This window comes from Sylvia atricapilla, chromosome 3 (genome assembly GCF_009819655.1).
Source record: "Sylvia atricapilla isolate bSylAtr1 chromosome 3, bSylAtr1.pri, whole genome shotgun sequence".
Taxonomy (NCBI): Eukaryota; Metazoa; Chordata; class Aves; order Passeriformes; family Sylviidae; genus Sylvia; species Sylvia atricapilla.
Window position 1 is genome coordinate 61056329 of NC_089142.1, and position 26071 is coordinate 61082399.

General features: G+C 39.4%; 1 protein-coding gene across 4 annotated transcripts in view; it reads left to right on the forward strand.

The window, feature by feature from the left end:
* Positions 1-26071, forward strand: part of TULP4 (TUB like protein 4) — a 149274-nt gene that overhangs the window by 77698 nt on the left and 45505 nt on the right. For all 4 annotated transcript variants that reach the window (XM_066315540.1, XM_066315539.1, XM_066315542.1 and 1 more), the window contains exons 3-4: positions 20327-20455; positions 20757-20918. In XM_066315540.1, the coding sequence (XP_066171637.1) occupies positions 20327-20455; positions 20757-20918 (291 nt within the window). The remainder of the gene's footprint in view (positions 1-20326; positions 20456-20756; positions 20919-26071) is intronic.

The following is a 26071-nucleotide window of genomic DNA, read 5'->3' on the forward strand; positions in this document are numbered from 1 at the left end:
GTCAGGCTTTGGACTCTGGGACCAGAAATGGCTTAAAAGTATTATGGAGACTTCAAACGCTTGGGCTGTTTGAGCAGGGATGAGTCTCAAATGAGAGGTTTGTTAAATAGTAAGGGTATGCACAGCTTGAGTCTCAGCAGTGTGGATTTAGCTCACAAAAAAAACCCCCAAAAAACAACCAAAAAACCCACAACAATTGGGAAGAAAATCTCTTTACTGTGGATGAATTATCCTATCCTCTATAGATTTTGACTACATGATGAGAGGGTAAGTTAGCCTGGATCACATAGCTGCCCTAAAGAAAGGAGTTTAGGATCTCTTTGTGGAGTATATATATTTCTGGCCTTCAACCTTTTTTTAATTCACTTCACATGAGAGTTGTGCATTATTTATAGTGAGTGTGGGAGATGGAAAGAGTACTGTGGAAGAAAGAAAAATAAACCTTTCAATCATGAATTCTGTTTTTGGCTGTGATGCCAGTTTGGGGCAAGATGCCAATAATTTTGCACCCAAAATAGAAGTGCTAAAATCCCCCAAAATTCACCAGTCTCACTCATGATCTGAATTTTTTCTCAGATTATAGTTAGGAAGTAAAGCACAGTCTTGATGCGTGCATCAACCTCATGATGAGAAGAGCAGGTCATCCTCTTTTAACTCATCTCCTCCTGCTGCCTTTAATGGCCAGAGAGGACCTCTGTGTTCAGGGGCTGTAAAAACAAACCTCAGCTTCTCGGGTTTTGTTCTCCAGTGCTTGGTGCTCCAGCCTGGGCCATACACCAGCACAGGCTTCCTCTTGGCTGGCTCCAGGCGTGCCAAGAGCTCCCTCAGAAGGCACCAGGTGTTGGAGCTCTGTAGGACTGTAGCCTGTCGTTTAACAGGGGTTAGGACTGTAGCCTGGGGTTTAACAACACAGGTGAAACTCAGTGTAGAAGTTGAGCAGTGTCAGGCACAAGGGGCCACAGCCATCAGATGAGCGTGTTCTGCATGGCCAGGCTGCTTCTGTCACTTCTGTGCTGCCAAAGGGGCATGGATGCACTTCCATGGACAGCCTTGTGGCATCACAACTTACTCAAGAGCCTTATTTTCCTACACCTTCATAGTTGTGAGGCATTCTTCCTGCAATCTGATGTGTGGTGTGGCCGCTCACACAACTGCAGTGGCACAAATGAAGGGACAATAAGATGGGAACCAGCTGTGAGAACAAGCAGCTGAAATGGGAATTTTACCCACTGAAGAAAATTTATACAGCAGCTCCTCCTGAGTCTCCCACAAAGAATAATGCTTAGAAGAGTTCTCTCAACCAGCCTCAGAGGGTTTGTATAGCTCCTAAGCACTGCATTGGCACTGTTCAACAGTGCCAACTTTTTGTTCACAGTAAGCATCAAGTCATGCCATTTCTTGTATTTCTTGTTTCACTTAGAGCTGAACTGTTCATTCTGTTTAGTGCTACAGTAAGAATTACTTGAAGAGTTGTTTAGAAAACAGGATTGCATACTGCCACTGTCAGCTCAGGTTACTTGTAAGGGAAGGCAATGTCCTGTGTTGTTAAAGCCAGTCAAATGTTATTTATTTTGGGCCTCGATACAGGATAGCCTAATAAACCCCTGTTCAGACTAGGTAACAGAGAACATGAAGGCATGTAATGCTTGAGAAGAACAAAAGGATCAAACATGGGCAGGTTTTTGGTTTGTTGTTGGGTTTTTGGAGGTTTGTTTTGTTTTTTGGGGTTCTTGTTGTATATGTTGTACTTTCAACATACTTTACTTGTTCTTCTGTGGCTTCTTCAGACACTGCAAGGGGACGCTTTCCATTTTTTAAAGTGTCCTGCATTTATACACTATATAGCTGGGATGAGCAGGGCAAAGAGTAAGACAGAGTAATTCAGTCTCAATCTCTTGTAGAGCTATTAACTCTCTATCTCATGAGAAAAGGTGAGACCGGGTCTGTAGGATAAGGGAGACAAGGTTTATAGGAGATAGACCTCCCCAATAATCTCATTATTTTCTTAGTTTTCTTAGTTAATGTCTATGGTGTTCATTTACATAAGCATTCAAAAGTCATCTCAGACCCAAAATTTACAAATTTAAACTTAAAAATATTAAACTTTTCCAGCGTCTTTGTCTGTTGAACTGTTATTATTTGTTATTCTACTCTTGATGACCTCATTAAAATACTTGATTTTTTTTGTATGTTAAACTATAAATGAGATTACTTTGTAACCTTCTGGTGTACCTTGAAATCTAACAAACAGGGAGAAAGTTCCAGTAAAAGTGTTCCCTTACACAGGTTTTATTTAACACCAGGAGCATTTTCCCCTGTAGTTCTTCAAGTGAGAGAAGCAGGAAAGGGAGAATCTATTTTTCCATCCGGAGTAGATCTTGGGCAGTACCTCTGCCCTGAAGTCCTGCAACTGGGACCCAGTAACTTGATGGTTTTTTTGTGTGCACCTTGCCTGGAGAGAAGAAAACCACTGTCTTCAGAAGTTGCTTAGCTCTGGGACTCTTAAAGGAAAGTAAGCCCATAAGGTATTCTTACTGCACATAAAAATGAACCACAGAAGTCAAAATGCTGGCAGTGGAGCACACAGCTGAAGGAAAAAAGAGGAACAAATAGCAGAATGTGCTTTAAATTAATAAGAAATTGGAAGTTGGTGAGACAACTGATGGGCTTGCTGGGTGGATTGCTGTGCACAGAGGGAGCAGTTCAAGAAAGCAGAATATTGCAGAAATGTTAAATTATTTATTGATACCAATCCTCACCGCAGATTTGTGTCCACATTTATTGAGAGCTTAAGTAAAAGGTGTCTGAGGTGTTGGACAAAATATATACAGTTTTATTAGAAATGACATAATAAGAGTGTGGAACTATTAATGTGTTAGAAGTCTCTAAGAAGCATCTAGATAATTACATCCCAGTAAGCTTATACTGGTAATTGACAAATTAGCTGAAATAATAATTACTGACAGGTCATGATTCATAGCCTGCAGCCGTTGAGATTGCACAGAAGGAAATGATGCCAAACTGACAGGGAGAAAGGTGTTTTGGAATATGGAAAATCATTTGATTCAAATCATGAAAGCTTTTAGAAAGTTTTGTTGTCCTTCACAAATGGTTATTAAGAAACATGGTATGACTAAGATGGCTCAAAACCTGTATTGAACATAGAAGCAAAAAGGTGCATTACCCACTCAGATCTGTTAACAGTGGTATGTTGATAGATCCCCACTTCAAACTGGTGGGGACTGTTCTGTTCTCAGAAGCATGAAACAGCACTGTTGTACCATTTTGTCTGCCCCATTAGCCCTGCTGAAAGGCAGAATTGGGAATTACCTAAATGGTGTCTGATCCCTGAGCATGGAGATCTATGAGGCTGCCAGTCCTACACCTCTCCTTGGAGAGCTCCACTTAGGAAGGAGCTGGACCTGAGAATAGCAAGCCCTTTTTCGGTATGTGGATGACTTGAAAAATAATAGTAATAGAAAAAATCTAAGTAATTTTGAAAACATACCGTTAAGAATGGCCATTAAGAATAGGAAAAGTAATAAAGAACAGCATGGAGAATGTTACCAGAAGTAAAAGCTGATATATCAAGAACGCCCTTGTCTCACCTCAAAATAGCATTCAGGAGTTAGTGGGAGTTCTGGGAACACCAGATGAAGCTGAAAAAGAATTGGGGAAGTCTCAGTCGTGGAGAGTAGCTGAAGAAAATTGTGACTGTTTACCTTAGAAAGCAGATGAGTCAGAGAAGAGGCGTGCTAAAACTGTATAAACCAGCAAATGGTAATGAGAAGGTAGATTGGGGTAAGTTTCTGTTTGCTTGTCTTAAAGCACTAAAGTGAGTGACTATTCAAAGAAGATCAGAAGGTTGCAAATTCCAAAACTGATAAAAGGAAATTCTTGTTCAGATCGGTGATTAATGTGTGAAAATCACTACAGCAGTAAGCTGTTGTGCTGAAGAATTCAACAAGGTTTTTAAAAGGTTATTTTAATGGATATTGGAAATCTTTACAGCTGCTGTAATCCATGTTGACCAGTTTTGGAGGGAATATTAGACTTAAGTTTTTAAGACTAGCTGCCAGGGATATCTTCATGTGCTGTTGCTGGTTGTTCCTCCTTAACATAAAGTGTTAGGTTAGTGATGCAATTCATTTATAATTGTATGCAAGACGTGAAATTACTTCTGATTCTCAGTAACAAGCTAAAGAATACCCCTGTGTGGGTGGTGCTTGAATTCAGAGGGGCTTGGTCTCTTTTCAGGTGTTGAAACCCAGAGTAATCCAGGTAAGGGTTTTTCCCAACGTCTCTTGAAGTGAGCAAGATCTGTGGCTAAACAGATGCATTCAGGGATGGGATTCCATAAATGTAATGAGGTCAGGAACTGATGTGATTTTAAATTTGGGTAGAAGGTGTTGAGTTGCCATTTTTTTGGTCATATGTGCATTACATGTGTGAGTAAAAGATCTCTGTCTCTTAAAAAGGCCCTAAAGCATGAGAGCTTTCTGCACTTGTGTTCTGGAGTTCGTTTCACTTACAGTGACTGGAAGACATGATGTAAGGAACTGTTGTCTTTGCCTGAAGCCTTCAGTTCAGCTGTTAAAAGAAATAATCAAACCTAAGCTAAGAAAATTATTGGTTTTGTTTGCCTGCAAAAGCACATCTCGTTAGGGCGGTTCTAGTGCTCATGGTTTTGATGGATATGCATGTGAGTATGTGATATGTATGTGAGTACATAGTGATGAACAGTTCGTTTTTGTCCTTGATTTTTGTCAAGATTTTGGTTTGATTAAATTCTATTTCTCTATATATGAATTTGACACTTGCAAAACATCAGCAGTCAGTTCATGTAGTCCTGCCATTTTACCTGATTGTAACCTCCCAGGAACAGTACCTGCAGTCTTACATTCAGCTCAGGGGTGGTGTAATTATTCTCTTGAGTTGTGCTTCTTTATAGGTGACATGATATTTTAGGATAATTCAAAATATTCTGAACAAAAATTAATGATGTTGTATGTAGATTTCAAAGGTATGAGGTAGATATTTGAAAATACCTTGGAAATCAGTTTCTCCTGAGAAGGGAAAGCTATATATGCAAAAAAAGAAACTAAATTCTGTTTAATTGCCAGAAGATAAGGTAATTCCAAAATGTTAATGGAAAATGCTGATATTTGGCCTTCGAATGGCAAGCATAATGCAAATCTGCTGGTTGGAATCAGTGAAATGGTATGGAAAAAAACCTCCCTACTTGAGAGTTTGGGGAAATCAATGCCTAATAAATTGTGCATATGCCTGTGCAGTAATAATAACAGAATTTTAGAAAGATTAAGAAGGTTGGCATGATTTCTGTTAAAATAGCATTAACTAACTGGGTCATAAATGCAAATAAGATTATTAACTCTAGATGACTGGCTTATGGTTACAGTATCTCAGCTATTGGGTTTTCATGGCATTAACAACACTCTCCAGTGCGTGAGTCCACATCACATGATTTTATTTTTAGTACTGATAAATCTAATATTTCAAGATCATGTGAAGCTGGCCACTGAAGGTTTCTCAGTAGCTGCCTCTCCTGCACTCCTCACTCTGCAGAGAGACACTGCCCAGGGCTCCCTGAATCGTACTTGATCCCGCTCAACAGAGGTATCAGCTTTGGCAAATGGCATGTTGTGGGGGTGGGCAGAGCCCTGGCTGCTCTGTCCTGGAGGGAGCCAAGCTGAAGAGTCAAGGAAGAATTTCGCAACTTCACCCAGAGCCCCTAAGACAAAGGCAAACCTCCTAGCCACGGCAACCTGTCCGGAGACCCACAAGCCCCCTCGGGATTTTATGTAGATCTGTTACAATTGATTGGTTCTGTACCCTTTTCCTCCCACCGTAGTGTCCCATAAAAACCCCCTGGGTTTCCTCTGGTCGGCAGAGGTTCCTCGTCCCTGGATCCCTTTCGCTGGTACCCTTTCAATAAAGTACCACCTGCGGCAATTCCACACGAGACCTCTCTCTCTCTCACCACGGCCAGCTAAAAGAGGGGCTAACTCACAAGGGCAGGAGCTGAAATCACTGAAAGCTGAAATCACTGAGCTGAAATCACTGCTCTGCCCAATGCTGAGAAGCCCCTCTGGCCAGCTGAGGAGCGCCCTGACCCCCCAAGAAGCTGCTTCTAGCGAGACATCCTTTGGGGTGGCTGTGGCTCTCTGGGTCCCAAGCGGCGGACCCCTGAGTTTGGGATCTGGTGATTCATGCAGTGTCAGGATGGCTGGGAGCGTGGCTGCAGGCCAGGCAGGATGCCCTGCCATGGCTCGTACCAAGCAGCAGTCAGGTGTGAGTGTCGTGGGTACTCAGGCGCAACATTTTTGTTGGTGTTTTCTCCAGAAATGTAGAAACTTTGAAGGAACTACTGTAGAGAAATGATGGCAAAGCGAGATAAAACTGCAAGGAAGTTGTTGGTGCTGACATGGAGGTTTGCTGAAATACTTCTGGCTGGTGGGCTGGGATGGTGGGCAAAGCAGGAGGAGGCAGTGGTTGCCATGAGCTGCGTATCCAGCTTCCAGCCTCAGCTCTGGGATAGTGGATGACGGAGGAAGCCAGTAGGTGAGAGCTGTGGCTGTGGGATCTCTGTGCTCCACTATCTGGGGATGCTTAGCTGGAGCCGTCTTAGCTCAGCTCCATCTCCTGCCCTGTGCTAGCTGAGCTTGCTCATGAGTCAGCTTTCTGGGGCTCCTTCACTCTGCCTCTAAACTTCGATGTACTTGACAGTCCCTGTAGTATCTTTGGGTCCAACACAGAGTACTCTTTGGTATTGCATAGAGAACTTGGTGAAAATCCCTCTCTGTTGCATCTAGGATCCCAGTGTTGATTCCATGCTTTTGATCTGTGACCCTGGTACTCAATCTCCCTGATTTTGGAGAGAGGGAGACTGCCTGATGTCTCTGTTATGATGTGATGCACTCAGAACCACCCATAATTAGTCTTCCTCCCAAGACCACTAGCTGCTTGATATGAGCAAACAATTTCCAAGTAGAGTTGTTTGATCATCATGCTAGTGGTGCCACTGCTCTAATTATTAAAGGTTTCTGAGAAAGTTAATGTTTCTTGGGCTGTTTCACTCCGTTGCTCTGTAGGAAATGTTGTGCTCTGGAAATGTAAGCAGACTAAATGTTCTAAGTGTAACAAGAGCACACACAAAGCAAAACTTACTGGAATGACTGCTTGCAGACATGAAAATAGCTGGCAGACCATCTAGACAGCCATCCCCTATACTACCAGACAACAAACAGACACAAAAATGTGGTTTAATCATAGTTGTAGAAAGACACAGATCATTCCTCTTTATCCTCCTGCACAGAATAGGACTATTCTATATGCTGTATAGAATAGGACTTCATCACATACTTATCCTGAAATAATATTTAGTCCATGTATGTGCAACACTTCGGCACTGAAATGAGCTTTAAAGTGATACTGTTCTGTAAAAACATTAGAAAATTAAAGTAATTTAATGCTCATTAATAAACCACAATTATTTTTCTTGACTCTCAGTTAATGAATAAGAAAACAATGTTTTAATAACAGAACTACTGAACTGCAATAACCATGTCAGTTAAAAAAAATTCCCTGCAATATACCTTTTCACAATATGTGAAAATTTGTATGAAGTGTTTCCAAAGGTTGGCTTCATTCCACCTTTTCTTTTAGAAGACTGTTCAACTATTTCTTTCATTGCTGAAAGCTTTACTTGATATTTAACCTAAAATACAGTTTCCTGAATATCATCCTATTTCTTACAGTAACATTTAATAATAATGTGTCTTCCTTGTTTTTTCATGTCATTCCAGTACGTGCTGACCCTTTGCATGACTACTTTGCCAGTATACATTCTTTTATTTTTTGCCTCTAATGTAATATCTCAAAACTTGGATTGGTTTCCATGCTTTGAAACTCTTTTAGGAAGGATAAAACTTACTTTAAAATCTGTAAATCATAAAGAAAAGAAAATCATGTGTAGAAGGAAGGCGAGTGTTTGCTCCTGCCCTGTCTGAAGTAATGCTGTGGATGCCTGATAAGGGGTCAATGTTTTCTGCTTTTGAGTTTGAATTTGTTGGATTGTGACAGTCAAGAGACCTGCTGGCAGTGCTCTTCCTAAAGCACCCCAGGACACCTTTGGTGTCCTTGGCCACCAGGACCCACTGCTGGCTCATGGAGAACTTGTTGTCCACCAGGACCCCCAGGTCCTTCTCTACAAAGCTGCTTCCCAGCAGGTCAGCCTCCAGCCTATCCTGGTGCCTGGAGTTACTCTTCCTCAGGAGCAGGACCCTACATTTGCCTTTCCTGAACTTTAGACAGTTCCTCTCTGCCCCTCTTTCCATCCTGTCAAGGCCCTTCTGAAGGGCTGCACAGACCTCTGGGGTATTAGCCACTCCTCCCAGCTTTGTGTGTCAGTGAAATCTCTGAAGAGGCATCTGTCCCTTTGTCCAAGTCACTCACGAACAAGTTAAACAACACTGGGCCCAGGTATTGAACCTTGAGGGGACACCACTCATGAAGAGCCTCCAACTAGTCCCCATGCCACTAATTATGCCCCTAACAATGTATTTTAAACATTAAATATTCCATATGCTCATTGACATGCAAGTGACTTGAGATAGAAAACATCTGCCCATTTTGCCTGGTGAAATTTTCTTAAGGATTTTACTGAGAGGAAGGAAAAGAACATAAATGTTTGTACTTACTGCTTTTTCTCTCTCTTTTTGGGTGAAGTAAAGGATAAACTAGACTATAAAAATTACTTTCCAGTGATGCAGTGCATATGAACTAGCTGGCTCGTGCTCTTGGATACTGATCAGACAACTTCCATCTCTAGTCTGTGGTTCATATACTGGTTGGGTTGGTAATGGTTGAATATTTTTGCTCGTTCGTCTCTGCAAGTCAGTTTTACCTCAGTTCCTTGAAAACTGTGTTCTGAACCACTTGTAATCAATACATGTGTTAGTATTTGCATTAGATAAGGTGTAATATTGTCCTTAGCTAGATGAGTGTTACCTATCACCTTTACTGCCAGCAATCCGATAGTTGCGCGATGACCCTTATATCCCATTGCGGGGCCCAGGGATTGTTCCCAAACTATAGTTTGCCCCTTTTCAGGCTAATACAGTCATTTTGTAGTTCTGTAGAGCAAACTATCCCTCAAGAGCTTCCCTAGCCTGGTTTTTGCTTTGTCTTCAAACCTAAAAACTCCAAAGGCTGTACTTGATCGTAAGATATGCAGTTCCAGCAACATGGAGGAGGTCAATTTTAGTTGAGACTTCTGTGTGGCACAGTGGTAAAAAACAATAGCAGTGATTTGTGCTTTTTTGCCTATTACTATCCTTCTGTCTGAGTAACTGTGTTTGTAGCTTCCCTGTGTTCTCTGAAAAGTCAGGCAAGTGAAATTGGTCACTTGGCCCACTCCATCATGATACACTTTTATTTGATGGAGAAATAGCAAATGTAAATAAAACTTCTTAAGAGAGGTTTGCTCTGCAAACCTCTATGTGGAATGGCAGGTCAGCCAAAGCAAGGATAGCATTTTCAAAAAATCTACTATTTGGCATTTCTTAGGGTATGGCATTTCTTCATCTGGTATTCTCATTGTCAGAAGTTTGTATCATATTACTGCAAATTAAATGGGCCAGTGTGTCTCAGGCCTGAATCAGAGCCTTCAAGGGGGTAATATATGTGTATATATATTAACAAAATAATTCTTAGTAGGTATCTGTTGTCTTGTTATTCTAATATGCTAAGCTAAATGTCTTGCATGTAAATATTGGGATTTTTAGTTATTTTGTTGTTAAGTTAGTTCTCCTCTTTATACCTTTCTGTCCTGAGAGGTGCAGGTGCTGCTCAGCTTCCTTCACCTTCCCTGCTTTACTGACTGGTCACTCCTTTACATTGTCCTTCTTGGAAGTAGACACTATTTCATTTTCCACTTTGTTTTCTACGTCCATCTCAGCAATTAGACAATAGCTGTCATGAATGCCACTGGCTGAGCATTGTGTGAGTGACTCCACTGCAGCCAGCAGGTGGGGTTCAGGTGGTGGCCTTATGCTGCAAGATAAAGCAGGTGTCCTACCTTTGCAAAATAATATGGTGGAATTTCCTCAATCCCATGAAAGGATTAGGGATGTGCAGTCTCCAAGACTCACACAAAGACCGTCCAGGCAGCCCAATAAAAAATACATAAATGCTTTCTTTTCTCAGTATCTGTGACTAATTTAAGGTCACCAGTATTCCTCAGGTGGACAGAAATGTTCTGTTATGGTGTCTAACGTGCACAGAGGCCATATGGGTGGACTTGATGATTGGGATAACAATAGTTGGGTATTTCAGGTAGCAAAGTAGTCTCACTTCAGCAGTGAAGTGCCCAGCTGTACCATCTGTCTCAAATCCACCTTGTAACTCAGGGTAATTACATTAATGCACAGCTATTATCATCTGGGAGATCATAATTTAAAGAGCTGATCTGAGCTTCTTCTGAAGTTTGGATTATTTTTAGTTCCTTGTGTTTGAAAAAAAAAATTAAGGGTTGAAGTATTGTGGCTCTTGGAGAAATAATCATGCTTGGAGAATAAGTCATACTCTCTGACACTCCTTGTGAATTTTAAGGTCTTTTCTGTTTACATTGCTGACAAAAATCAAGTTTTTACTGTATCTCTTAAGAAGTGAAGTTCATCTCCTTAGGGAGGGCTTGCAGAAATTTTGTGCTGCAGTCAGGTTCTATCTAAGACTTGTTTGGTGGACCTTTACAGTGATTTCAGCTAAGCAGCTTCAAGCTAAATTATAGTCTAACCTGTAAAATCATGAAGAGAGTCACTGATCAGCTTCTGATTATAAAATGTCCACCACAAATGCTAATGATGATGCTCAGAAACCTGGAATGATGTTACTTAATTGTTGTGCTGTATGAGTTTAAATATCTGACAAGCAAAAAATTATCTGTCACCTTGGTATATTTGAGATAGACAGACTTAGTAGATTTGATATGGGCAGATCCTCTGTGTCTGGTCGTGAGACACCATTATTTTTCTGGCACTTCTCAGAATAGACTCTAGAAAGTGAAGAACTTGTGTTACCTCCTTCCTCTTCTTAACAAGCACAATGTTATATAACAGAAGTTATATTACATTTTTAAGAGTTTTCTTTTAAAATTTCCTAGTAGAGTTTTTTTTTTCTTTCTTGATTAATTTTTTGTGATTCATATATGCTGGAATATGCATGCTAAAGTTATAAAATTATATTTCACTATTATATGAACAATTGATCAGGAATTTTTAGCCACCAAATCGGGAAGATTGAGTATAAGGGAGAATGTGTGTGTCTGTCATAGTCACTTCACTGGCTTTTTCCAGCAATACATTGCCCTGGGGGTATTTCTGAACAAGATACCATTTACAAGGTGGGAAGATAGTACAGGAATTCCTAAGCAGCTGCAGTTAGAAAGTAGAGTAGAGCTAGTTAGAAAAGTTGGAATGGTTTTCAGTAGTGTTTGTTGTTAACCTGTCTCCTCTGTTTTGTTTTATTTTGGTTTGGTTTGTTGTTGGGATTTTTTTCTTTAATTTTGTTGGGGTTTTTTTAGGAGGTGGGGTTGTATTGGTTTTTTTTTATGTAATCACTTGGTGCTCCTTTATTTTGGATATTTTTAAAAGGAAGAGCCATACAGAGACACAAGAAGACCGATAGATTGTCTAACAAGGTTTCTATATCTCTGCAACCAATATTTTTCTCTATTTTTAGTCAGGTAAAAAAAAAAAAAAAAGTATTTTTTATCTGCTTTATGCTTGGAGTGTTTTGATTGGATTTTTTTCTTCCCTCAAAACTTCTAACAAAGATGTGCATGGACTCTGAATTCATATAGCACTGGTGAGGCATTGGTGGGTATCAGTGAGTGTTATTTTTGTTCTTAAAGCATGAGGTTCATTTACAGTGAGCTTCTCATACTCAGTCCAAAAGTGAATGTGAATGTGGAGGTTTTTTAAATGGTCCTGATTTATACCATCTGTAATGTAATTTTGTCAGATATTGGTTAAATGAGCATTAGGCTCATGTACTTTTAATTTAATGTAGACTAAATGTCAAAGATTTTAAATCTACTGCTTTTTTTTCCCTGTGGAAAAATACTCCACCATCGATGCTCAAACCCAAGGAACTTCCAGCTCAGCACAGTAATTGCTTGTGTCTTATTTTAACAGGAATGAACCTTTCCTAATGGTGCCCATCAGTGATTTGCTAGAAGGAGGAGGAATTATATTGTTCTTGGTATTTTGCTCTTATTGTAAAATGCTGGTTCATCTTTAGCTAGAATAGTTGTCTCTGCTTTCTTTACTGCAGTGTTTTATCTGTATGGAAACTACAACAAAGTGAAATCTTTTTCTTACAAAAGAAGGTGATGAAAGTACTATTTTATCCTTTGCTCATCCTTACCAACATTGAGTTTTGATTTGTTTTTATTTAACTTGGACTTGCCCCTGTGTTTATAGGGAGTGTGTATGGGTAATTAAACAGACATATCTTACAGCCCAAGTACAAGATGAGCATTGACAAGAGACAGGGGTAGTGATGTGTATGCTATAAAGGAATTTGCCTCAATGGAACTGAGTGTGGGGTAATTTTAAAATAATTTTTCTGTGGAAAAAGCTGTCTTTTCTGTGAAAGAGCTTTTGGGACTTGAGAATCCTTGTTAAGGGAAGGGAGTCAAAAGCACACCATAGACCTTCTCACTGTCACACTTGTGTGCAAGATTGGAGAGGAGCAGACCTCCACCAATTTCCCTTCCAAGAACATCATAGTGCCCAGCTATCTTGTGCATATGGGTGCTTAAGTCTTAATTTTCATGCCTTATTTATTTTCCTTCAGATCATAACCAGCTATTTTCTTTAACAGCCCTTGAAGGGGTAGTTAACAAACAAACTTAACTGAGAACCAGTAGCTAGATACCAACATCTTCTCATCCATGTTACATAGGTTAGATATCACCTGTTGTTTTTCTCACAAGCAACTTTCTGTTCTGACTTATCAAATCTGCTGCTGCCCAAATGTATGTGTGGGATATACTTTGGCTGCAGCTAATTTCTGTTGGTGTGTTTTTTTGTTGTTTGTTTTTTTTTTAATGTCCCCCATAACTGTGGTTGTCTGAAGTCACAATTAAATATGGTGAGTCCAAAGTGAAAAAGGTAATTCCTTTAGAACTATGAGCCACTTCATTCATAGGAGCATTATACTTCTTGTTTGGTACCTGTGAGGAGTCTTGGGCATGTTTTTCTCTAAAGTAGGCGATAACGTAACACGTTTTGTGTTCTGTGAACAAATAAAATGGGTTATGTGGGAAATCCTTGGGACTAATTGACATTGAGGAGGGTGTATTTCTTAAAATGAAGTTGTATCACTTAAGGAGACTTGCAAAGCTTTAGAGCCTTTCTGAGTCCTCATCCTGGCAGTTTACTATCAAGGCCCCTAAATGTATTCAGTGAGATGTTGACAGTCTAGGTATTTTTAAGACAACATCTTACACTAAAGGCATTCCTTCCTCAAAGCAGCTCTCAAAAGAATATTTTTTTTGCCATTGTCTATTTGCCAAAATCACTTCCTCAAGCTTTTGAAGATCAAACTGGCATCCATTGAAGATTGGATGCCAACCATATGACACTTTCAAAAATAGGTATATGTGGTGGATTGGATGCCAGCCTCAAGATACCTCTTAAAAATAGGTATGTTTGTCATTCATCTGCAAAGCAAATAAACAAAACTTGCTGGGGAGCATCAACATTCTTCCCAGTGGGTGAGCAACCACACAGTTACTTGTAGAGGCTGCCAGCCACTCACACAGACTAAGAGAGCCCTGGGGGAATGGATACCTCCCCTGCATGTACTCAGAGGGTTGTTGCTGGTGAGCTGCACTGCTCCTACCTGGCCATTCCTCTTTCTGCAGCTGCACAGGTGATCCAAGTCTTTGTCAGCCTGGCATGTGCCCTGAGCATTATGAAAGCAAACACCAAGGAGAAAAGAGGAAAGAATTAGAGCACGTACATCCAACAAAACAGCACAGAGCTTCTATCCCTACACTGGACTTAACTTCAGAGCTTTACCTGAGGTGTTTGAGTTAGTTAGGGATTTGGAGTAGGGTTTCACATGAAAGCCACAGAGAAGTCTGTGGTCAGAAGAAGGTACAGGGTTGGACCTGGACCTTTTCATCTCCGTTAAGGTCAGCACTTTCTTGCTGGTCCAGTCCTACCTCTGATTTCATTTAGCACAAGGCTAAATCCCCAGGTGACATGGTTATCTTATTGACAATGTTACACCATGAAATCAGATTGTAAGCTTAAAAAAAAAAGATATTGAAACTCCTTTTCAAAGAGCAGAACAAGCAAGATGATAGCAGCTGCAGGACAATGCACTTCTTTCAATAAAAATGTAGGATCCTGGGATGGAGGATGTGCGAGTGGCAGTGGAAAGCTGTGCCGATGGCAGCAGCCGAACCGTCGGGGGCTGTGAGCAGCTGCTGTGCCCTCGGCCCAGGGCACTGCTGACCAAAGCTTATCCCAGGATAGGGATAGGGATATTACATGGCATCTGTCCCTCAGGTATCTGGAGGCTGCTCCAGCCCTTCTAGGAGGAGAGCTCACTTTTATTGTTTAGACTAGGGAAACATGAAGAGTTTGGACGGGGTTTTCTGTCTCCCAGAACTCATTTGCCATTCTTTTACCCCCTCTGTAACCTGCAGCCCCTGTAGTGAGTTGGCAGTTTTTCTCAAGAAGTATATATGCCATTACAGATTTGCCATTCTTTAGCTGCAGCATGATATTTGTTATTAATAGTAGTAGTTTCTTCTTAGTAATAACAATTCCTTGATGGGTATTATACTTAGCAAAGTGACAGCTCCGTGTGCAAATGAGGCACTTCCATCCGGTTGTATTGTCACTGGAAACAAAAAGTCAGAGCTCTGCAGGTATGGGAGAGATAGGGAGTGTATCGTTAGAGAGTGCAATGGAAGACAAGGAGGATATGAAAGATGAGTGATGCCAATTTGTTCTTTATCACATCTGCTGCTTTTTTTGTCTGGTATTAGTAGGAGAAATACTTGCTTGATACTCTTTGTGTGATTGAATTAGTTTGAGTGGAGAGAATTATCTTGACATTATTGTAATGGCACAAAATAAAGGTTATAAGGGAAGGTGAAAGTACGAACAATTCCAAACAATCTGAAGCATGAGAAATTAGGAGTGAGAAAACATAGATAACCTTTTTTTAAAAAAATACTAATATTTAAAAGACAGTTAAATGTTTCATTGAACTGAACATATGCAGAATATTTAGAACTAAATATTGGTTATAGGTATCACGAGAAGAAATACCTCATTAACTACAGCTCTACTGCTTATTCTGGGTGCCTGTTCCAACTTTCAAACTATATTTTAGTCACAAAAATCCACTTCAGTTAACTAGCTGAAGTTGGTTGACTAGTGAATGTGCGAAGCTGGCACAGGTTCTTCAAGAATTGATAGGGATGTGTTTCCCTGCACGTACCCATATTATATGTATGTAATGCATATACACATATGTGTATATATATGTGTAGCTGTATCTCTGTACAGTGGAGAGAGAGGCACTGGAAAACAGTAGTGTGTAAAGGTGGTCATTGCTTTCCCTGGTTCTTGTACTTCAGTCCTCCTTTTCCATTCCCCACTGCACACCTATGCTTTTTCTTTCATAGGTATACTTACAGCTCATTTTCAGCTCTGTGGCCGTTAAGAAACTGTAGTGTGTGCCAGTGTGTGGCACCTACTGTATACGTATATTTATCCATACTTGTAACCATGAGTAAAGATCAAAGTACTTTTTAGGGAGTTTCATAACAGGGCTACTTGATAAAGCAAATAGGTGATGCTCAGTGATTCCAGGTAGATTGTCCAGTCCATTTTGTCATTGCTTTCTTTCAACTTTTATATGTTCCTTTAAAAAGTTGAGTACTTTCCTGAAAGTGTAGGATTGAAAGAAACCTTTTGATAGACTGAGTCCTGTACTCTGCTACTGTAGGCAATAGCCTAATCTCCTTTGTTATTCTGTCCTGGGTCTTGTGCTGTCTGCTTGGAAGGTGGAACTATTTCACTAACTTTCAGTAGCATTAGAAATGTAGGATGATTTATCTGGGAGGGAAGGGCCAGCTATTCCATATGCTCAATGGAGTTACAGTGCATCACATCCTGTGCACCCTGCAAAGATGTCAGCCTCACTTGTAATTGCAGAAATGCTCATTCCGGATACAGGAATGTGGCTCTTCAGGTGTAGCAAATTGTGTAATCAAACATTGGCAGGAGTATTCTCTGTTCTCTGTTGCTGTGGCAATCCATCTGCAAGCACATCTCCATAGCATATATGAAAATGAATGCTGGAGAAGACCTCTATCTTTAGATCATATGCCTCTCCCCAGTAAAATAGATGGAGGATCAGAGATGTAAAAAAATGAGTCACTGTGACTCACTACAGTATATCCATAATAAAATCTATCTAAATTTGGTAAGGAACTCTAGGAACTAATTGCCCTAGTTACTTACCCCTTTCATTTTTTTGTAGATGTTTGTCCCTTGTTTCTCTAGCAATTACGTACTGTATGTACAGAAATAAGATTTCAGTAATGACTGTTGTGTGCTATCCTAAATTAAGGACTTCTGCTCTTGAAAAATTGATTAGTGTTGTATTTTCGATTCTCTCCTTCAAAAATCGTAATGGAATTAGGGATAGCAAAAGGTCTCTGAATGCTTTGGATTTTAGTGGTCTTGTATTGTGTTGGAAAATGTAAAAAAAGTATTTAAAGTTTTAATAACATGTAATAGATTTAGATTAACAAACCTGGCTTCTGTTGGGAAGAGATCACACATTTGCTACTCCAAAACTGCAGTTACTCGAAATTTCTTGTCTAAAATCTTAAATAGATAATAACATTGTTAGCAGCATTAAAATATGCACTCAGATCTTGGGTAGAGCTTCTAGCACATTTAGCATTAATTAAATTTAATTCCTAAACGTCAGGTTGGCAATTAGACCAGAGATGTTGAAGGTCCTGGATGTTGAACTTTTGAAACAATTTTTACCACTATTTCTTGTATAGAAAGGAACTCAAAGAAAACATAAGACTTAGTCAAAAGCTCACAGCTTTGTGGAAAGCATCCTTTTAAAGGGCAGATCATATCCTTTGTGATACAGTGGTTTAGAAGCTGATTAATACCTGTGATACATTTTCTTTCAAGAGTAGAATGACCGTAATTTGTATTTATTAATAGAATTAAAAAATCCCACAACCAACCAACCAACAAACAAAAATTATTATACAATATAGAAAGGCTGTACAATGGTCCACAGGCAACTTACTTGTGTATACCAGCATTCTTGCTCTTTTGAGTACAAAACAAAACAGTTCAGACTTTCAGTACCTGTGTGAAGATGCTAAGTGGAAAGCAGAGGACTATAAAGGCAGAAGTAAAAATGGGTCCTCTGTGAGTTGAAGCTGTTAGTGAAAGTAATGATATCTTTGCATTTATGGGTTAGCAGTAAAATTCCTCTTTGTAGAGGGGTAATTCAAGCTCATACATTATTTAAGTGTGCAATCAATGAGACATGTTTTCATATGCTTTTCATTTGAGCCAACATAAAAGCCAAAAGTTATCTTAATACTTAGGGCAATCCTTCCTTTCTTTTCTCTTCTTCGGCATGTTAAGTGTCTAAAATGAAATTGGAAATATTCAAAGCAGTGGTGGACTCAGCATCTGTAGTCAGATGTTAAATGTAAATTACAGCATCATCTTTAAAATGACCTCATAAAATAACATTTGCTCCCTGTTTAAATGAGTTGAATTTTCAAATTACAAATTTGCTTCCTTATGAGGCTGTTATCAGAAGGCATAGAAGAATCATTGTCTCACTTTCATTTCTGATTATAAACCAATAAATTTCTTTTGGAAGTTACTAATTTGTATCTAATTGAGATGGATGGAGGCTCTAGTTAATCTTGTTTACATTCAAATATACTGTTGGATGTTTTATCAAATCTAAACAAAAGACAGGTTGCACAGAATCTGAATTAAAATACTGAAATTTTAACAAGATTCCTATTTAAAATAGAAAAGAAACAAAACACAACAAAGGAACTGTTGTCACTTTGCCCATAATTAGTATTACAAAGTAAACTTGTGTGTCTAATCTATAAAATTGTACATTCATCTCAAATCTTTGCCAGACTAATCAGGGCAATTTTAAGACAGGTAGTAGCATTCTTAATGGCGTTAGCTAAAGCACTTACGTTACTTGAACAGCTAGTTCTCTTTTTTTTCCTAAATTTTGTCTAGCGATTCATTCTGGTATGATGCAGAATTCATCTGGTATGATGCAGAATTCATTTGGTATGATTTGTGAAATGTGAGCAGAGTCTAAGTGTTTAAAGATCGATGTTTTAGTGGTGGTAAGTACTCCACTCATTAATGGTCATCATTAGCCTTAGCAGCTACCAGCTTTTAAAGATGAAGATTGTTTCAGTGTTATCCTTGAGTTCTTCACTTCTTTCATAATACTGTTAGGCATTGCTGGCAAGTACACATAATCATTGCTGCATTTTGCCTCAGGGTGAATGAAATTTTGACTCTGTACATTGGATTTATACCAAAATGAAAGCAATTTTTTGAGAAATCTGTGCTATTCTTATTTAGGTGGAGTGAGACCTCCTAAAATATTTTATTTGCTGCTCTTCCAACATAAGAAATTTTTTAAAAGCTGAGTGTGATATAATCCATCTAGGGGCATGGTATAATTTGCCCAACTGGAAACCGGACTGGTGACTTAGAGTGCAGCTGCAAGGTTATATTAAGTAGAAGCCAGTGTTTTTTTTGCAAAATCTCAAATGGGATTCTTCTAAACTGTGTAACAGCAGAGAGGTAATTTGTCATACTTACTTCTCCCCATAATCTTTACATATGAGCAAAGAAATGGTTTTCCTGTGGTTGTTTAATGGTTCAAGGGTTGATGCTTTAGGCTGGTGAGCTCCACTGATAGACACATTCTCAAGCTGTGACCTTGATGCTCTGAATAAATGTAGCACTCACTAAATAAGTGTAACATCATCCCTCAGCTGTCAAGTTTAGGTTTTAGGTATGCATATTTATATCCTAGTTCTGAAAACGACTGCTGATTTCCTCGTGAAGTGGGAAGGATCTGTCCACTTAGAGCTCATCTTGGGACCGGAATCTTTAGGAGGATCAGTCCGTCTCTGTAAACAGCAAAATATATTTCAGGAAAATTTTGCCTTTTGATTAATTATTAATTTAGTTTTATGAAAAAGTGTCATTACAGCTGGATGTTTGTTAAGTAGTTGAAATAACACTCTACTAATTGAATATTTAATGTATGTTTACTTTGTTTGTATACTCTCTGTCTCACTAAAATAGTGGGGAGAGGGAATTTACTCGTGTGTGAATGTAAGAGTCCCATATATATCTGCATGGTTTTGAAATAAAACTAATTTTGGAAAAAAGTTTTTAAAGAAAAAGTCACTAACAGAAGGTAAATTGTTTTACTGCTAATTTTTGCTTCAGACACTAGTATGACATGCTTTTTTCAGTTTTATACTGAGGTCTCGAGAGATGCTGTATTTGTTAAATTGTTATTAATTAAAAATGAGAGAGCAATTTGGTAGGCTTAGACTTGATCAGATTCTCTAAAAAACTCAGATAGCTCTAATGTGGAGAGAAGAATCTAAAGCTGCTTTGTATTCCTTCTGCACTCAGTAGCATAGCAACTTTCCTATAAAATTTCTATTTTTTTAATATTTTTTGAGACTCTCAGGGGTTGTTTTGAGTATGAGTATTCAGTCTGAGTATTTAAATTGTGTGCAGAGCATGCCACTTTATTTGAAGTCAGCAAGAGGTGATGATTTGATGAAGAGTCTCACAGTCTCTGAGATTACAGTGGGGAAATCATTTGAGGGAGTGTTGGATAATCTGTGCAGGGCTTCCTGTTTGCAGCTTCTATAATGGAGTCCTGTGTTCCAGTGTTCCCTGTGATTTTATTGAAAGTGTGCAGTGCCTTCCAAAAAGGCCTGACGGTGAGAGATTGTGCATTTCCTGACAACCGTGACAAAACAATTCCAGCTGTTCTTGAGAGGCGCCGAGTACTGGGCCGAAATTCGCTTTTTTGTGCATCTTGAGGGTTTAAGTGTGATGATATTTATTTGGCAGTGTTGTTTAACTGGTTCTTGTTAAATAGCTGTTAGAACAACATGCAGTTTTGGTAATGCTGGTTTTGTTTGTGATCTTCTAAGGTTGTGCTGGTGAGATGGAATGAGCCATTCCAGAAATTAGCAACCTGCGATGCAGATGGAGGAATATTTGTTTGGATACAATATGAAGGCAGATGGTCTGTGGAGCTTGTCAACGATCGTGGGGCACAGGTTGGTATGCATGTTTTCTCTGCAGTCAAGAGTGATCAGGTCCTGAGAGGCCACGGAATGGTACTTTATACCTTTCAGAAAGCACAGGAGAAAATGAAACATTTCTTTATTGAAAGGAATGTGAAGAGTTGTCACAAAGGCACTTGGCAAGCACAGTGCTTTCTCCAGTAGGCATGACATCAGAGCTTCAGCTGGGCTAATAATTGGCCTGTCTCGTTTTATGCACTGCTGCCTTTTATTAAAACGGGGAAAAAATCCTACATGGCCCATATTTCTCTTTTCTTGTCTTTGATATGTTAAGGTGAGCGACTTTACATGGAGCCATGATGGGACTCAGGCACTTATCTCCTATAGAGACGGATTTGTGCTGGTTGGTTCAGTCAGCGGACAAAGACACTGGTCTTCAGAAATAAACTTGGAGAGTCAGATCACCTGTGGCATATGGACTCCAGATGACCAACAGGTAATGAAAAAGGGGCATTTAGGGATGTCAGTTGGGTACCATTGATATGCTATAGAATACACCTCTTAAAAAGTTGCCAAGTAAAATGGTCACTTGGTAAGACCCATCAAAACTGCTGCTCCCACTGATAAGGAAAATTTAATTAATCCTGTTGTTCTTATTAGGCGAATATGATAGCGTACTGAGTTCTCTATCATCCCTTTTCACTCTGATTTACACGCAGTCTTATTCAAAGGTAGTTGTTTGAGACAGGAATCTGTGAATTGTACCCTTAATTTGTTGTTACAGCCATCTTATAAATGCATTTGAGCAGGGATACACACTGGACTATTAAACATCTGACTGGTAATTTCTGTTTAGATTTGTCCAGTTTGCACTTGCAGCAAGAGCAGTTCCAGCAGCAGATATGGTTATGTCTTGCATTCACATAAGCAAATGTATGTAACTGAGTGTTGAAGAGATGTCTCAACCTTATGGAAATAAAATTTAAAAGAATAAATTCTGCTGAGCTTTGAAATAGCCAGTTAAAAAGAAAAAAAACATTTTCTTTACCATTTTTCTAAAGTATTATATGATGGTGGACACAGCACCATTTACAGCATGGCTGGAGCTGGGGTGCTGGTTTCGTTTGCAGGATTTACAGTGGTCCCTTGCCTTTCACTGATGAGCTGACTGGATTGGTCTTTCCTTCCACATGCTTACTGTCACTATGGTTGTGTATGTGTGTATAATTCAGTGCTGAAGGAAATAATGGGTGTAGAATAGCACAAAGAAAAACCCTGTTAGCATCACAGCTGGATTGTTCTCCTTCCTTCATTTTACACTGCCATGGAAAGATGCTGGTGGTTCAAGACTCAAGGTACCACTGAATTTAGAATACTGTAAATTCATCCAAGGTAGAGTTATTTTGGGAATTGCTAGTGGAATATAATAGCACTAATTATATACATTGCTGCAGCAGTATCTAATAATTTTAGCATACTCTGCAAAGAATAATGAATTAATTATTGCAACACTGCTTTTTAAAGCCAGGGAGTCTGCCTGCCTCTTTTTGAATCTAGGGAAATGTAAGTCTTGACAATAAATAATTTACTTGAGATCAAGAGGAAGAGACAAGCAACAGAAGTAGGAGGGGAAGCTAAGATCTAATAGCTCTCAGTCCTATGTTTTAAACATGAGGCTACCCCACTTGCACGATGCTCAGTTGTTGCTACTGTATTTGGAAATATCTTCACTTGAGTGTTTAATTTGGAGTGGCTGACTGCCTTTAATTCAGTTTAGCCAATATGTTTGTACTCTAATCTGGATGCTCCATAAGTGCTTATTCCAGGAAACAAACACTCTTTCAGTGTCTAGATAAATGCTTTTGAGCATAATGGCCAATTCCAGCTATATAAAAATGACTTGCTCGACTTACAGACTCTGCTACTGACAAACTCACTGAAATAGAGACCCAGACCAGCCATGGGCTTGATGTTGCTCTGCACAGTTCTCCCTAACTATGTGGTTTGCAGGGGTTTGCATGTTAAGTGATGATGGATTTTTGTACTGTTCTCCAGAGCTGTTGGAAAGAAGCGATCTTCTAAAATATATTTAGATGTACTTGCCTCTGGAGGCACGAGGAAACATGAATCACAGAGGTGCTGGGTGAGAGACTATGCTCAGTTCAAACTAAAAATAGCAAATGGGGAGGAAGGACGTTGCATACATTACACATAAATGTTTATGGAAATGGATACCCTTGCTAGCTTATTGCCTTACCTCAATTTTCTCCTGATTGGTATATGTGCAAATGAGAACAGAATACTATTCTAGTCTGGAGTACCTTCAGCATCTTCCCTATTGCTTAATGTACTCTGCTTGTCAGTACAGTGAAAGATAAATGTTGACATTTAAATTTAGATTTTTCTACTGTTCTTTTTGTTATGCCTCTGGCACCATGAAGGTTGCTGTTGAAGGTATTCCTGGAAAGTATTACGTTCCACAGTCCCACGACCTTTAACACAATTATCTTTAAAATTTGCATTTCCAAGAGGATTGTATTGTTCAGTATCAATTTTCTATTGTCTTGATAGAAATTTGCTCGGTATAGTCTGTCTGTTCACCTCACTCTTCAGTTCTCTCCTTCACTCCCTTCTACATGCATCCTGCTGGTTTCTCCTGTTTCCCCCATCTTTTCTCCTGTATATTCAGCACCAGTAGGCTGTCACCTCTGTCACTCCTTGCTCTGTGGCAGCTCTTCAAGAGGAGGGTAATTTCCTACCACTGCCTTTCTGCTGTAGACAAGGAAAGGTTGGAGCTGCAATATTGTCACCATTGTCTTTTTTGACAATGTGTGTGGCCTCTGGGTTTGTGTCCTTACTGTGCTTGGAGTAAAGCACCTTTGATGTAGTGGCTGATATGTAGAGATGGGATGAGAGCTAGAGAGGTGGCCAGGGTGGACTACAGTCTGCTGAAATTGAGCATATAATTGTATCTTTTAACTGATTTGGTGGATACTCTGCCATGATTAAATAATCAGCTGGTTTTATTAATACTTGTAGAGGAATTAGAATTTAGCCCTGAAACCTTAGCATTTCAAATTGTTAGTGGACAACCTCTTGGAAAGACAGTGTTAGCAGGAGAAGTAAGAAAGTGTATCTGTTTTCCTTGTCCTAGTTGCTGTGTTGCAGTAACTTTAATTTTACACTGTGGTCATTCCTCTAACCGTTTTTATCGACATAGCCCAGCACTTCTTACATATCATTGCATTTGTTTCAATTGTATTGGAGAGTTTAGTGACCAAACATTTGAACAACATTGTAGAGAATATACAAGACTTGATGATCAACAGCCCGTAGAGCCTTGGATGTTAGAAAATAGAGAAGAGGTTAGTCTAGCTGTGCTAAAATGAGCACTCAACAAAGCTCATGGTATCGCAGAATCAAGCCTGAAAACGATAGTGTTGGCCTGGTCATGTGTCTGTTGTGGTGCCGAACAAGCTGCCTCCTGCACCAGATAGATGTGCGCCAAAATATGTGGGTCACATGGGCAAATGAGACAGGTCAGAGTTCTTTCTGCTTGTCCATGACGTCTGCAGGAAACCCTTTTAGAACTTGTCTAATAGGGATTCCTGGGATAAATGTTTCAGAGTTCAAAGGTTATAGCACAGGAAAATGCAAAAAGTAGATGTCAGATGCTCATTGTATGGCTGAATTGATTTCTAAATTGACAAAACCGTTGCCATGGGATCCACAAGAATTAGACTTATTAGGATCTCAACCCATTGGCAATTCCTTGAAAAACTGGACGCAAACATGCTTTGGATTTGGTGGATCTTCATTTGCAGGTGTTCAGTTTAAAAATTTACATAATTGGTCAGGATGGACAAATGTGACTTCTATGTCACCGTGGTACGCATTTAAAGGCACAAACAGCTATTGTGAAAGTAACACTAGTCCTAAATTACCCCAAGGTTTTGGATGTCTTGGCATGGAAACTGTCAAAAATCAGAAGAGGCTTTGGAACAATGGTACTCCAAAAGCTCTTCTTCCAAATGTGTTCTTAATTTGTGGAGATTGTGCCTGGCAAGGAATTCCTTCAAGTATATTTGGAGGTCTGTGTTACTTGGGAAAACTATCTCTGTTAGCCCCTTCCATGAGACAATCGCTTGACATGACCATGGCTGATCATGTGCAAAGGCAGAAAAGATGATTAGGATTAACACCAAAGTGTAACGATAAAGTTGAATTGATGAGTGTTACAGCTAGAATCCTTATAGCTATATTTACACCAGGTGCAGCTGCTGGAAGTGCTTTGAAAAATTTAGCACATTGAGCTTGTTGGGCTGAAAAGCAATCAAATGCAACTACCATGGTAATAGAAGAATTGTTAATGGATCAAAATAGTTTAAGGCATGCAATATTGCAAAACAGAGCTGCTATCGATTTTTATTGCAGGCACAGGGACATGGATGTGAAGACCTCGAAGGGATGTGTTATATGAATTTGAGTGATCACAGTGAATCCATAGATAAGAAATTGCAGTATCTACGACAGCACATTCAGAATATCCAACAAGAACAAGGCCTGTTAGATAACTGGTTGACCAATTGGTTTGGTAACATTCCAAATTGGCTGAAAGAACTGATTATAGAAGGTCTGCGGTTTTGTGGATATTTGCTGATATTTGTTCTTGTTGGATGCTTGACCCTCTCTTGTGTCAAGAAACGCCTCAAAAAGGTAGTGAATCAAGCATGGATAGTTCAAAAAGAAAAAGGGGGAATTGTAGAGGAGTTTTTAAAAGAAAGAGAGCACAATTTATTGATAGAAGGATTGAACAATCCCTGCTATCAGGGAACAGTATGAGATCTTGTACTATGCATGTTGTATGCTGTGCTGTTCTTACTTTGCCTTGAATTAGCAAAAAAGTAGCAAATGTAATAACTAGTTGGGCCCTTTCAAGGATGCCTCCTCCTGGAAGCTGAAGACATGTAACAAGTTGCTGTACCTTCTTATAGATGCATATAGACAGAAATGCCATTCATAAACACAAGACAAAGAAGAACTTGGTGCCAGAAGACATGAACCAATGAACAATTACTTAAAATGCTTGCACAGAAGATTTTAACCAATCATAAGTTGTTTAGCTGTGCCTGCTTCTACCTGTAACCATATAAATATAGGGAATAAATAATAATGGGGGGATCAAAACCTAATCATATTGGATGCATTTTGATACTCAGCTCCTTTCTTCGTGACAAATACTAGCCAAAATTGTTCTGCATTTTCTTTTAGGAAGATAATGTTATCATTCTTCTTGTGGCTCAGTTGTTTTTCAGGTTTTTTGAACTCTCCTTGTTTGTTGGGGACAAACATATTTTGGGTCACGTGGTTGACTGCAGTGCTTTTTCTCAGCATCATCTCTCTCAGATTAACTTCTCACGAAGGTCATTGGCAGATTTCTGCTATAGTTCACACCCAGATCTTGAGTATGGACTTAGAGCTGTGGGCTTATTCAGCTAATTCAATACATAGGCCTTTTGAATGTGATCCTGCATGTTTATTTTAGAGGACCAGAAGTCAGTTTTCTCACTTCACTGTGTGTCTGTAGGCCTGCTCATTCAGGCATTTCCTCCTCCTGTACCCTACAACCCGAGCACACATCTGACGGAG